Genomic DNA, 12,622 nt, shown 5'->3' on the forward strand with positions numbered 1-12,622 from the left:
CCCAGTTTCCTCTCAAGCAAAGAAGGAAAAGTGAGAAAAGAAGACAAAGACAACAACTAAAACTGTGTTCTTCTAACTCTGGAGCCTGTCGCATCTGACAGCTGGAGCTGTAAAAAAAGACCCCAAAACAAACCAGAACCATGAAGGACAATTCCTCCACTCAAGGGAAATTTTGTTGTTTACCTTTGAGGGACCAAAATATACCCAGGCCAGCACGAAAGATTTGACAAGCCCTTCACGCCCAGGAGCAGCAGAAATACGGTAGGGATAGTTTCACTTGCTTACACATATTTAAAGCCTATTTCTAAATAAAGAATGTAAGTGATTCATAGTTCAGATTAAATCAGCAATTCAGAACCACAATTGAAATCTTGAGCACATTTTAAAGAGTCACCAATGCTAGCCTACAAAAGCAAGGTAGTTGTATTTACCATACCACTGTTTTCCGTATAGTAATTGTTATATGTGAATAGCACCATGACTGTAGTTTAAGCACTAATGACAAATTAAAAAGCAGGGTGAGTGCAACTCTCCATACAAACAGCTTCACAAAGGGATCTTTCTCTTAGAGATTTTTCAGGCACACAATGCTCCTACTGTCATGCAGTATGATAGAGGAAGGTTACGACATGGTACAGGTCTGCTTTTTGGAAAACTACTTTCTATACATTTCCATACTGGAAAAGGTGAAAGAGGAGACTCTGTAATGAAGAGGTCTCTTTATTCTTGAAAAACAAAATATACTAAGTCTGATACCTTTGACGCTGAGTTTAGCTGAGCAAAAGTCTTTTCCAGCTTCATTACTAGCTTGGCAAGTATATTGGCCAGAGTCTCCTTTACCAACTCTGAGCACTCGAAGATGAGCTATGTTGGCTACAAATGTAATATTGAAGTTTCCTCCCGTTCGGATCTCTCGACCATCCTTGGACCAGGTGATATGTATTGGCTGGGCTCCGGTAACATGGCATTCAAAGTCAGCACTTTCTCCAAAAGGCACATCAATAGACTCTGGTTTAGTGTCAAAGACAGGTGCTTGCTTGGGTTCTAGAAGCACAAGAAAACAGTGTAATGCTCATACATCACAAAAAACCTAATCTGACACACAGCTACCATTACATGCATGAAATTGGAAGGGGGAGCCTGTGAAAGTTTTGTAAGACAACACACCTGTCACTGTGAGCCTAGCACTTGAGGTGGCAGTGCCCACAGCATTGGTGGCTGTGCAGGAGTACTGCCCAGTATGATTCATCTCAGTTCGCACCAGTTGCAGCACTGCAACATTGTCTACAAAGGATGTTTGTACATTGTGGTCATCACTTAGCAGTACACCATCTTTATGCCAAGTCACAGTAATGGGTTCTGAGCCATTGAGCCGACACATAAATTTAAGTGGTAAACCCACAGGGTGCTCGATATCCTTTAATTTTCTTGCAAAGGAAGGTGGTCGTTTCCGCTCTAGAAGAAAGCAAGTAAAGGATAAATATGCCCCAGAAAGCAATTTTTTCGTAGTTTTGCAAGAGCAAAAATATTTGTGACAAGCTAATATAAAGTCATCACCTTGAACTGTTAAAAGAGCCTTTGTAGATGCAGTTCCTACACTGTTTTCTGCCTTGCAGGTATATTCTCCACTGTCATTGCTAACCACTTTGTTGAAAATAAGTGTAGCCACGTTGTCTTTAAAGAACACTTTGTACTCGGGAGTAGACCTGAGTTTCGTATCGCCTTTGTACCAAGACACAGTGATTTCTGGTGTTCCAGCAACACGGCATTGCAATGTTGTATAATCCCCAACTGACACCTCAAGAGGTTCCAAGTGTGTAACAAAATAAGGAGGTTCTAAAAAAGAGAAGCAATTAGGCTCATTATAGTGTCAGGCCTTGAAAAGCATGACCTTGAAAGAACAGGCAATAAAAAGAGGTAAAGCGAACACACACCTAGAGTAGACACTACAGCCTCACAAACATCTCTTCCTGCCTCATTTTCAACATGACAAGTGTATTCTCCTGCATCTTCTTTGGTACTGTCAAGTATTTCCAGGATGCAGGATTTCTCTGTGGTGGTTATGCTACACTTCTGAGATTGAGTAATGGTGTAGCCATTCTTTTTCCATGTCACAGAGATGGGCAGGCTGCCTGTGTAAGTGCCCTCTAGGATGATGGGTTTGCCAGGCTCCACATACTGATCACTCAGTTTCTTCACAAAGACAGCTGGTTCTAATGAAGGGCAAGAAGTCACAAGTGTTGAGCGCAACAGGAAAAATAGAGGGAAGGAAACAATATTTTAAGCTAAATTGAGAGACGCAATCTATACAAACCTTTTACTGTAAGATGTGTTGTACAATTCGACCTGCCAGCATCATTAGTCACTAGACAAGTGTACTCTCCGCTTTGGAGAGGAGTTACATCAAATAACTCAAGCTCCACAATAGTGTCCTCTAAGTAGATATTGCATTTGTCCCCTGGCACAAGCTCATTGGCCCCTCTAAACCAGCTCACTTTAAAAGGAGGGGTTCCTCTGATCACACATGTAAAAGTGATGCTTGTGCCTGGCAAGACATCGAGTGGCTCTGGTGTCCTCTCAAAAGAAGGTGGTTCTGAACACACAAGAGAAAAAGAGAGATAAGTCAGGTTGCTACAGCATAACTTTGGCATTTCAACACATCCATAATGATAAAGAACAAAATCTTTATTTTACAGTGAATCATTTTCTCTGAGTATACTTACAAGAGACTATAGGCAATTTCAAGAGAGAAAAAGAATTGCTCAGAGAGCTTTCTGACCATATACTGACCTTGTACGGTCAATACAGCACTGCATTCATCTGAACCAGCTACGTTGGTAGCTTTACAGGTGTAAGTTCCAGTATCTGAGTTGCTCAGTGAATTCACCTCTAAAATACATAAGTTATCTGAAAAGGAGATTTGATGTTTTTCCCCATGGACTAACTTATGTCCATTTTGGAACCAGGCAATAGAAATAGGAGGTGAACCCGACACTTTGCATTCAAGCAATGCTGAGGAACCCAGGACACAAGGGGTTTCCTTCAGTTTTCTTGTGAAAGAAGGAGGAATGATTCGATCTGCATAAGAAAACATAATAAAACCAAGGTTAGAAAAGCAGTGAAGGAACTCAAGAAAGGAAAGAGAATATGACTGAAAGAAAGTTTTTGTAAAAGATAGAAGACAAGCAACCCAACCAACCTAAAACATCAACTGTTGCTGTGCAACTGCTTTTCCCCACGTCGTTCTGCACTGCAAAAGTGTACAATCCACCATCTTCCTTTTCTGCATCCATAATTTTAAGTGTAGATACTTTATTGAGGAAAGTAATTCTGTATTTTTGGCTGCTGGTCAGCTCCTTGCCATCCTTGAACCACCCAGTGGAAAGCTCTGGTGTGCCTGCCACTTTGCACTCCAAAGTACAGGCATCTCCTATAGTTACTCTCATTGGCTCTGCTTTCTCTACAATGACTGCAGGCTCTGGAAGAAGAGATAGGTAATATGTTTGGTGAAAACTGGATTTGATTAGTACTAGCTACAAGCATTATAGCACTTCAAGATGGGGCTCACACATTCGATAGTCAGAATACCTCAGTTTGTTGGGCTGGGCAATTTTATCAGCTCTGTTTTTTCTACCCATTATTCTACCCTAACCTGGAGATTTCAGATGTTCTCCAAAATGAAGTAAAGTAATTTTGGAATCATAGGAGAGAAATGCAACTTTCTGTCACTCTCCAAGGAGGCATGAGCAGAAGACTTGACTTAGAACTCAAGTCAACTGGATCCATCACAGTATTGAGGCCTGTGGTTCCTTTCACCCCTATCCCTGGACAGCAAGGAACCTGGCTACTGCTTGTTGAGGACACAAAGAATCTCTGTTTTGGTTGTTTTGAACTAAGGGGCATAAGCAAAGCACTCAGCTCACATTAAATAGCAAGATTCCAAACTTTATAAAAATCTTTTATGAACTTGTGCTTTTTACCAACCTAAAATAGTTAGGGTAGCCATACACTCGCGACTTCCAGCATCATTTCTGATCTGACAGATGTATTTTCCAGCATGGTTTGTCTCAGTGCGCAAAAGCTGTAAAGTTGCAATATTTTCCATAAATGTGATCTTCGTGTTTTCACTTTCTCTAATAATTTCCTCTTTGTCTTTAAGCCACTGCACAGAAATTGGCTGGGAGCCCTCCACTCTTGCTTGTAACTCTACTGGTTCACCAACCACAACAGTCACGCTGTTTATTTTAGTCAAGAATTTTGGTGGCTCTGAAGAAGAAATATGCAGTTATACTAAATGTAGTGTCTACGTAAAGAAGAGCAATGCAGTGCAATTGGGAGCACTTTGCAAGACACACATGCCAATACTTTACCTTTCAGCTTCACAGTGCAGAAACAAGTGTCACTTCCTACATCGTTCTGTGCTTTGCATTGGTATTCACCAACATCAGCAGCTTCAACATTAAGAATGTGAACGCTCGTATGGTAGTTTTTGGCTGTAACCTTATACTTCTTACTACTGCGGATTTGTCTCCTGTCTTTGTACCAGGTAACATCAAATGGTGGTGTTCCTGAAATCTCACATTCCAGGCTAATCTCAGTTCCTTTGAGCATATCAACTGGAGAGGGCTTCCTGCTAAAGACAGGAGGTTCTAACAAGGGAAGAAAGGAACATTTTTAGAAAGGAGTCTGGAACTGTTTGACCAGCAAACAGTTTACTGATGTCAGCAGCTACAGGATGACACTGCTGAGAAAATCAAGAGAATGGGCAAGGACTTTCTTCATTTTCTGGGCACATTATGAAATAATCTCATGGGGAGCGAACATTCAGAACTCTTAGCTCCTCTGTAGAAAAGCCAAAGAGAGGGGTGACCCTTTGCAGAGAGGGTACAGATCTTATTTAGCTGATAGTAGTCTCAAATACAGGATGTAAAATTGACACTGATCTATTTGGGTTTGTTCTTTTTATTCATATTTCACCTCCTTGATATAGTAATTCCCACTATGGTCTGTTTTGGATATTGACAGTCACAGAACTGTGGAACTTAGGATTCATCTGCTTTAAGAACAACATCGCTCTTTTTCAGGCCCTGGCAGTGGGGGTGAGGGGGAATCAAGAAATGAACATTACATGCAGAAAAATGCAGTCTTGAAATAGGAAATTAATTTCATGTTCCTGTGGATTTCCAAGATATAAAACCACTAGGGGAAAACAGGCTGTAGTCAGAGATCAAGAGGACAGCTAACCTTTTACTGTGACCTTGGTGCTACAGCTGGCCTTGCCGGCTGGGTTGTGAGCTTCACAGATGTAGTCACCGCTCTCATCAGTACTGAGATGATTCATTTCAAGCACGGCCACAGAGTCAATAAATGATGTCCGGAATTTTTCACTTGCAACAATTTCATGGTCGTTTCTGAACCACACCACTTTCATCTCTGGAGATCCGCTTACTTTGCACTCAAGCCGGGCTGAGTCACCCTGCTTGACTACTTTTGTCGCCTCTAGCTTCTTAGCAAACTTGGGTGGTTCTAAAAAACCAGAAAAGTGCGGTCAGGAAAGTCTGAATTAATACTGAAAAGAGGAGGTAAAAGAGCCAAACAACCATGGGTTGCAAACACAGGATAGGGAATTCACTTGGCAGCATATCAAAGATCACTAAGGTGGGCTTGAGAAAAATGAAAGAAAACAAATAGACGAAAAGACTGCAACACAAGAAGAAAGAGTGCACACCTGTTACCATCAACGTTGTAGTGCAAGAATCACTGCCAACATGATTTGAAACATGGCAAGTGTAGTGCCCGCTCCTAGAAGCATCCACTGAAAAGAGGGTTAAGAACCCAGTTGACCCTTCAATCCCAATGAAACAAGTTGGACCAGATACAAGTTCTAAGTCTTCTTTGAACCACTTTACTGTAAAGGGTGGTGTTCCTTTCAGTATGGCCTTAAACTCCACTGTGGAATCTGGGATGGCTTGCTGGCTTTCAGGTTTTACTAAGAAGCTTGGTGGCTCTGCAGTTTTTAAGAAAAAGAAATACCCAGTTACATCAGAAATGTCTAAGAATGAAGAAAATTAGTGAGGTAAGCATAGAGATCAAGCTTTCATCATTAATATTAAGAGGTATAAGATTGTTATGTTAGTGTAAGATTTAAGGTATTTTCCCAGCATCTATCACAAATAAGAAGTAGTAATAAAAGAGTTTCAAACCTTTCACAGTCAGGACAGCACTGCAAGAATCGTTTCCAGCAACATTAGAGACACTGCATGTGTAATTTGCACTGTCTGCCAGCTCTAGATTAGCAATCTCAAGTGACATAGTGTTCTCATGGCACAGGCTTCTATATTTTGCACTGTCAGTTATCTCTTTTCCATCCTTAAACCATTTTGCAGTAATGGGGAGTGACCCAGAAACTTTACACTCCATTTGGATAGAAGATCCCAGAATGGTATCCTTTTTCGTTAGCTTTTTGATAAATGCAGGAGGAATTGTTTGATCTGCCCAACACAAAAAAATGGCAAAAAACCACTGGTTATCTTCTTGCCTATCTTTCACAAATAAAGATTATTATGTTGTCATTCCCTCCCAGCTGCACTAGGGAATTTTCCAAATGACAATACAAACCTAGCACAGTCAGAACGGCTTCACAGGTGCTACTTCCGAAGTCATTTTCAACCTTAAAACTGTATGTACCACTATCCTCCTTCGATACAGGTTCAATCCTGAAACTGGCCACATTGTTTTCGAAGCTCATTGTGTAGTATCTACTGGGCAGGAGCTGTTTACCGTCTTTGTACCATCTTATTCGGAGCTCTGGTGTCCCAGCCACTGTACACTCCAAAGTCACAGGGTCTCTTTCAGTGACTTTAAGTGATTTAGCCTTTTCTATGATCCGTGCAGGCTCTGAGGTACGAAGTATATAAAAAAGGCCATTAGCTACACAGGTAAGGGACTGAATTTCCAAGCACTCATCAAGGATGAGCTCGAACGTCACACCTTGTACACACCTTGTACAAAAAGCAAAGCAAAGCACTTCTCCACACCAGACTCATTCTTTGCCTGGCAGGTGTATCTCCCTTTGTGGATGAGGTCAACATTGGTAATATTCAGTATGGCCACATTGTTCTCAAAAGTAATATGGTGGTGCTCGTCATCTTCTAGTATTTTCTCATCTTTTATCCATGACACCGATAAGGGTTGAGCGCCTGCTACAACGCACTGGAAGAATGCAGTACCTTTCAAAATGCTAGTGAAGTTCTCCATCTTCTTGACAAAGGATGGTGGTTCTGTGGTGTGAAGTTTTGTTTGTTGTTTGGAAGAGAAGCCATGGAAAGGGAAAAGGGGAAAGAAACACCATATAAAGTCATTCTAGTAATTTCAGTTTTCCTAGGGGATCTAATGCTTTGGGGTATGCTTCCTAGAGGACTGACCTTTCAAGCTGAGCCTTGTGCTGCAAGAACAGCTTCCACCTTCATTTGATATAATACACTGATATTCACCAACATCTGAGACATCACAGTTAGTCACATGAAGAGTAAATACTGATTCTTTGGTGGAGATGGCATACTTCTTGCTGCTGAACATCTCCTTATTGTTCTTCAGCCACTTCACCTCAAATGGAGGAGTACCAGTCACCTCACACTCAAGTGTGGCCTCCAAACCCTTCACTACCTCGGTGGGTCTCAACTCCTGCACAAATGTGGGAGGCTCTACAAAGAGGAATGAGGAGAAAGTAGATAGTATCACTGAACAGTTTGGAGGGGAGAAGAAGTCTCCCCTACTCCATTATCCCAGCTATGTGATGACAAGGTATTCAAAACCAACCTTTTACTTTTAGCTCGACGCTGCAGCTCTCACTACCTGCATCATTGCGGGCTTCACAAACGTAAATCCCACTATCCGACACTCTAGCCTGAGTGATTTTCAAAATGGCTAAACCATCTATGAAGGAGATGCCATACTTCGCTTGGTCAGTCACTTCATTCCCATCCAGGTACCATGTGACAAGGATCTCTGGTGTGCCTACTACCTGGCACTCGAGAGTGGTGGACTGTCCTTCACGCAAAGCTACTACAGAAGTTGGCATCTGAATAAATCTGGGGGGCTCTAGAAGATGGACAGAAAAAGCGAGGCTTTATAATACCCAATGTGATTTAAAGAAATAAAAGGGTTTCCTCCTCCCTCCCTCCAAACTGCACAGAAAAATCAGAACCACAAAGATGGGAAGAACATTGGATTGCACACCTTTTACAAACAGAGCTGCTTTGCAAGTTGCAGTCCCCACATCATTGCTTATCTGACAAGTGTAGTTCCCAGAGTCAGATGTCCTAGCTGAGAAGAGCTCTAGTACACTAGATGTGTCATCCTTCCAGACAGATCTATTGGCTCCAGAGAGCAGCTCCTGGCTGTCTTTAAACCACTTTATCTGCAGAGGAGTAGAGCCTTTCACCAGTACTTTGAACTGAACCCTAGCATTGGGCACAACTTCTTGCGATCCAGGTTTTTCCACAAAATATGGTGGTTCTATAACATGTGAAAAAGAAAATAGAAGATTACTCTGAGATAGGAGAATTCCAAAATTGTGAATGAGAGACTTCAGAAAGACAAAGAAGGACTTCAAACCTTTAACTGTTAAGAACCCACTGCATTGGTTGCTTCCTGCACTGTTTGTTGCTTCACAGGTGTAAGTGCCACTGTCTGTTCCTTCCAGTTTATTGATTTCTAGAAATGCAGTATTGTCATGAAAAGAGTATTTGTGCTTTTCACTTGCTGTTATTTCTTGGCCATCCTTGTACCACTGGATACTTATCGGATGTGAACCAGACACTATGCACTCCAGGTGGATGAAAGACCCCTTAATGCTATCCATTTTCTTGAGCTTTTTGGTGAATTTAGGTGGTATAATGAGATCTATCCAAGACAGAGTAAAAAGACAAAGTATGAAATTCAACCTTGATTGTGGCAGTTTTTATATAGAAACAATGATAAAAGAGAGCTCATACACACCTAGGACATTAATGCTGGCAGAACAGCTACTGCTCCCAACGTCATTGTGAACCTCAAAAACATATTCACCACTATCTTTCTTTTCTGCATGAAGCACCTTTAGAACTGAGACAGTATCTGTAACACTGATCTTATATTTTGGACCTAACATCAGTTCCTTGCCATCTTTGAACCATTTAGCAGTAATATCTTTTGTTCCTGAAAATTTACACTGCAAGGTTGCTGGATCTCCCTCAGTCACATCTATTGACACGGCCTTGTCCACGATTGTAGCAGGTTCTGTTGTAAACAAGGAGATAGAGTGTTAAGAGCATCTGTAGAAATCACAAAGAAATCATCTGAGATCACTGCAAGCCCTCAGAGCAGGACCAACCTTTGACAGTCAGCAGAGCAGAACACCTCTGAATTCCCGCCTCATTTTTAGCCTGACAGAAATATTTCCCATCGTGTTTCAGTTCAATAGACCTCACCAGAAGAGTGGCAATGTTGTTCACAAAGGTCATTTTGATATTGTTGTCTTCAATCACTTCATCATTGTCTTTCAGCCATGACACAGTGATGGGCAAAGAGCCTTTAATAGCAGCCTGAAACACAACAGTGCCCCCTCGAAGGGAACTAATGTTTTCTATCCTCTTCAAGAACTGTGGGGGCTCTGGCAGGAAGAAAGTGGCAGTGTAAGTATGGGTCTGGTGCCATGACAGTGTGGCATGGAAACCACACTAGGATAAGAGCATGCTAGCGGCATTCTGCCACTTGCACTAACCTTTCAGTGTGACCTCTGAACTGCAGAGGCAGCTCCCGACATCGTTTGTTACTCTACACTGATACTCGCCAACATCAGAAGCATCAAACCTGAAAACATGGAGGCTAATAAAAGATTTCTCAATGTTTATTCTGTGCTTCTTACTGCTCCGCACGGGTTTATCATCTTTCACCCAAAACACTTCAAAAGGAGGTGTGCCAAGCACCTCACACTCCAACACCACATCAGAATCCTTCAAGACTTCCATGGATTGAAACTCCTTGCTAAAATAGGGTGACTCTACAGTACAAAAGAGAGAGTGCAGTTTGTATTAATCATACTTTCGAAGCCTGTAAAACTGGAGTGAATTTAAAGAGACAAACTGTGTGGCTGGATGTCACACACACCTTTGATTGTAACAATGCTACTGCAAATATCTTTTCCAGCATCATTTTTGGCCTCACAAATGTATTCCCCACTGTCTTCAGTCTCAACCTCTGTAAGACGCAGTATCGCCAAGGATTTTGCAAAAGACATCCTGTATTTGCCACTCTCTTTTAGCTCTCTATCATCCTTGAACCATGTGATTTTAATCTCAGGAGTACCAGTGACTTCACAGGTCAGCTCAGCATATCCACCTTTCTTTACCAGATGGGTTGGCTCTAGCTTCTCCTTGAAGGCAGCAGGTTCTGTGGATTTAAGAAGAGTGTTCAGAACAAAGAAGGCAAGAAAGAGCACCGCTGGGTCAATCCAGCAGCTGAAAGTTTAAAAGAGAGTAATGATGCAGACCTTTGACAAACAAGTTTGCACTGCATGTTACTGAACCAGCTACATTGGAGACTTTGCAGGTATATTTTCCCGAGTCTGCTGGTTTGACTGCATAAAGCTCCAAGTAACTTGCTAATGCTTCTGTCATAATGTAGCAGGCTCCTCCAGTCACCAGTTCAGTATCACCTTTAAACCATTTCACTGTCAGTGGTGTTGTGCCTTTAAATGTGCCTTTGAAACGTACAGTTGATGCAGGCAGTACATCTTGGGACTCTGGTTCTACAGTGAAGCTGGGTGGTTCTAGATTGCATTGAAAAGAAACAATTTTCATGAGTAAGACACATGGCTTGACTTTTGGGGAAGAAATGTATTATCACATGAAAAGTAAAACTCCAAGAAATGTGAAAGAAATTGTCAAACCTTTTATAAACAGAGTGCTACTACTGTCTTTGCTACCAGCAGAGTTTGTGGCTCTACAAACGTAGACCCCAGCATCACTTGCATCTAGGTTTTTTATTTCCAAAGACGCAGAACCTTCTGCAAAGTGTACTGTGTACTTGGCACTTGAAGTGATCTCAGTGTCCTGCTTAAACCAGGAGACGGTCATTGGAAGAGAGCCTGAAATTTTGCAGTCTAGGCGGCATGAAGTGCTAATGATGCTGTCAATATTCTTCAGTGGTTTTGTAAAGAAGGGAGGGAGAGTGCGATCTGTTGAGAGTGAAAAATAACCAACATATGATCAAAACAGGCACGCAGTTCTGCTTCTGCCTCTGTTGAGCTCAGAGCAGTGCAGCAGGGAGCTTTTGCAAGGAGTCAGTACCAACCTAGCACAGTGAAACTGGTAGTACAAGAGCTGATGCCCACATCATTGGATATCTCAAAGGTGTACTCGCCACTGTCCTGCATTTCAGTGGCATAAAACTTGAGCTGGGCAATGTTATTTTTAAAGCTGATTCTGTATTTTTTGCTGGCAGGTAGTGGCCTTCCATCTTTGAACCATTTGGTTTTTAGCTCTGGAGTGCCTGTGACAGTGTACTCCAAAATGGCTGGTTCCCCGGCTGTTACCTGGATCATTTCAGATTTTTCGATGATTTTGGCTGGTTCTACAACAGAATTAAATGGTGTTAAGGACAAAAGGAAACTGTTCTTCCTCTCAGGTGTGAGACAACTCAAGGATCACAGCACTGCTCCACTGACCTTTCACTGCTAGTTCACCAAAGCAGGACTGACTCCCTGCATCGTTTTCAGCCACACAGGTGTATTTGCCACCAGAGCTCAGTTGGACACCAGTAATTTGCAGTGTTGCTAGACCATGTTCAAATGTCACTCTCACTTTGTTATCATCTTGAATAATGTCTTTGCCCTTCATCCACATCACAGAAATAGGCTCTGACCCTTTCACCACAGCCTGTAGTGTAACACTATCTCCAGCTAGAGCTGTCACATTTTCAATTTTCTTAACAAAAGATGGTGGTTCTAGTTCAAAGAAAAGAGACAAGAAGAAATACTCATCTGCTACCACATCATGCTATTAAAAGTGCTGTTTAAAGACAGTTTTATGAAACAGTATGTGCAGTACATGGCGCAATTCAGCTAAAGAACGGCCAAGAAGAGCTGCATTCCCCAGCTGGGAGCTAATGCATGGCCATTTAAGCTCAATGTCAGGTTTGATGCCAGATAAGAGTTAAGATATACACAGAATTTTAAAAGAAGAAAAAGATACTCTCCCTCCCCACTCTTCCTAGGTGACAAATCCAAAGAAAAGACATTTTAAGAAACATGAGGTTCTTGCCAATCCCTTCAGTAAGTGAAGTTTTCTCTCTCCCACTGACCTTTCAAGATGTATGTTGCACTGCATATGCACTTCCCAACTTCGTTAGCTATCACACACTCGTATTCACCAACATCCGCACTATTAAATGAGGACACTTCCAAAGAAATAACAGCTTTCTGAGAGGTCAACCTGTATTTTTTACTACTGCGAATCTGTTTCTTGTCTTTGTACCAGCTAATCTCAAATGGTCCAGTGCCAGCAACCTCACACTGAAGAACGGTGTTTGTTCCCTTCACCACCTCTGCAGGTTCAAGTGTTCTGATGAAAGACGGAGGTTC

The 12,622-nt window shown here is 41.9% G+C and overlaps 1 protein-coding gene across 1 annotated transcript in view; it reads right to left on the reverse strand.

Moving 5' to 3' along the window:
• Positions 1 to 12,622, reverse strand: part of TTN (titin) — a 239,952-nt gene that overhangs the window by 169,755 nt on the left and 57,575 nt on the right. The window contains exons 48-74 of the mRNA XM_084264549.1: positions 12,343 to 12,621; positions 11,708 to 11,986; positions 11,335 to 11,613; positions 10,931 to 11,218; positions 10,532 to 10,810; positions 10,150 to 10,431; positions 9,764 to 10,042; positions 9,374 to 9,652; positions 9,001 to 9,279; positions 8,617 to 8,904; positions 8,239 to 8,517; positions 7,819 to 8,100; positions 7,425 to 7,703; positions 7,002 to 7,280; positions 6,619 to 6,897; positions 6,204 to 6,491; positions 5,729 to 6,007; positions 5,245 to 5,526; positions 4,371 to 4,649; positions 3,985 to 4,266; positions 3,200 to 3,478; positions 2,791 to 3,078; positions 2,315 to 2,593; positions 1,935 to 2,213; positions 1,558 to 1,836; positions 1,168 to 1,455; positions 757 to 1,044 (exon numbers count right to left, since the gene is read on the reverse strand). Of these exons, the coding sequence (XP_084120675.1) occupies positions 757 to 1,044; positions 1,168 to 1,455; positions 1,558 to 1,836; positions 1,935 to 2,213; positions 2,315 to 2,593; positions 2,791 to 3,078; positions 3,200 to 3,478; positions 3,985 to 4,266; positions 4,371 to 4,649; positions 5,245 to 5,526; positions 5,729 to 6,007; positions 6,204 to 6,491; positions 6,619 to 6,897; positions 7,002 to 7,280; positions 7,425 to 7,703; positions 7,819 to 8,100; positions 8,239 to 8,517; positions 8,617 to 8,904; positions 9,001 to 9,279; positions 9,374 to 9,652; positions 9,764 to 10,042; positions 10,150 to 10,431; positions 10,532 to 10,810; positions 10,931 to 11,218; positions 11,335 to 11,613; positions 11,708 to 11,986; positions 12,343 to 12,621 (7,599 nt within the window). The remainder of the gene's footprint in view (positions 1 to 756; positions 1,045 to 1,167; positions 1,456 to 1,557; positions 1,837 to 1,934; positions 2,214 to 2,314; positions 2,594 to 2,790; positions 3,079 to 3,199; positions 3,479 to 3,984; positions 4,267 to 4,370; positions 4,650 to 5,244; positions 5,527 to 5,728; positions 6,008 to 6,203; positions 6,492 to 6,618; positions 6,898 to 7,001; positions 7,281 to 7,424; positions 7,704 to 7,818; positions 8,101 to 8,238; positions 8,518 to 8,616; positions 8,905 to 9,000; positions 9,280 to 9,373; positions 9,653 to 9,763; positions 10,043 to 10,149; positions 10,432 to 10,531; positions 10,811 to 10,930; positions 11,219 to 11,334; positions 11,614 to 11,707; positions 11,987 to 12,342; position 12,622) is intronic.

The sequence above is a fragment of the Gallinula chloropus genome (assembly GCF_964237585.1).
Source record: "Gallinula chloropus genome assembly, chromosome: 5".
NCBI classification, from domain to species: domain Eukaryota; kingdom Metazoa; phylum Chordata; class Aves; order Gruiformes; family Rallidae; genus Gallinula; species Gallinula chloropus.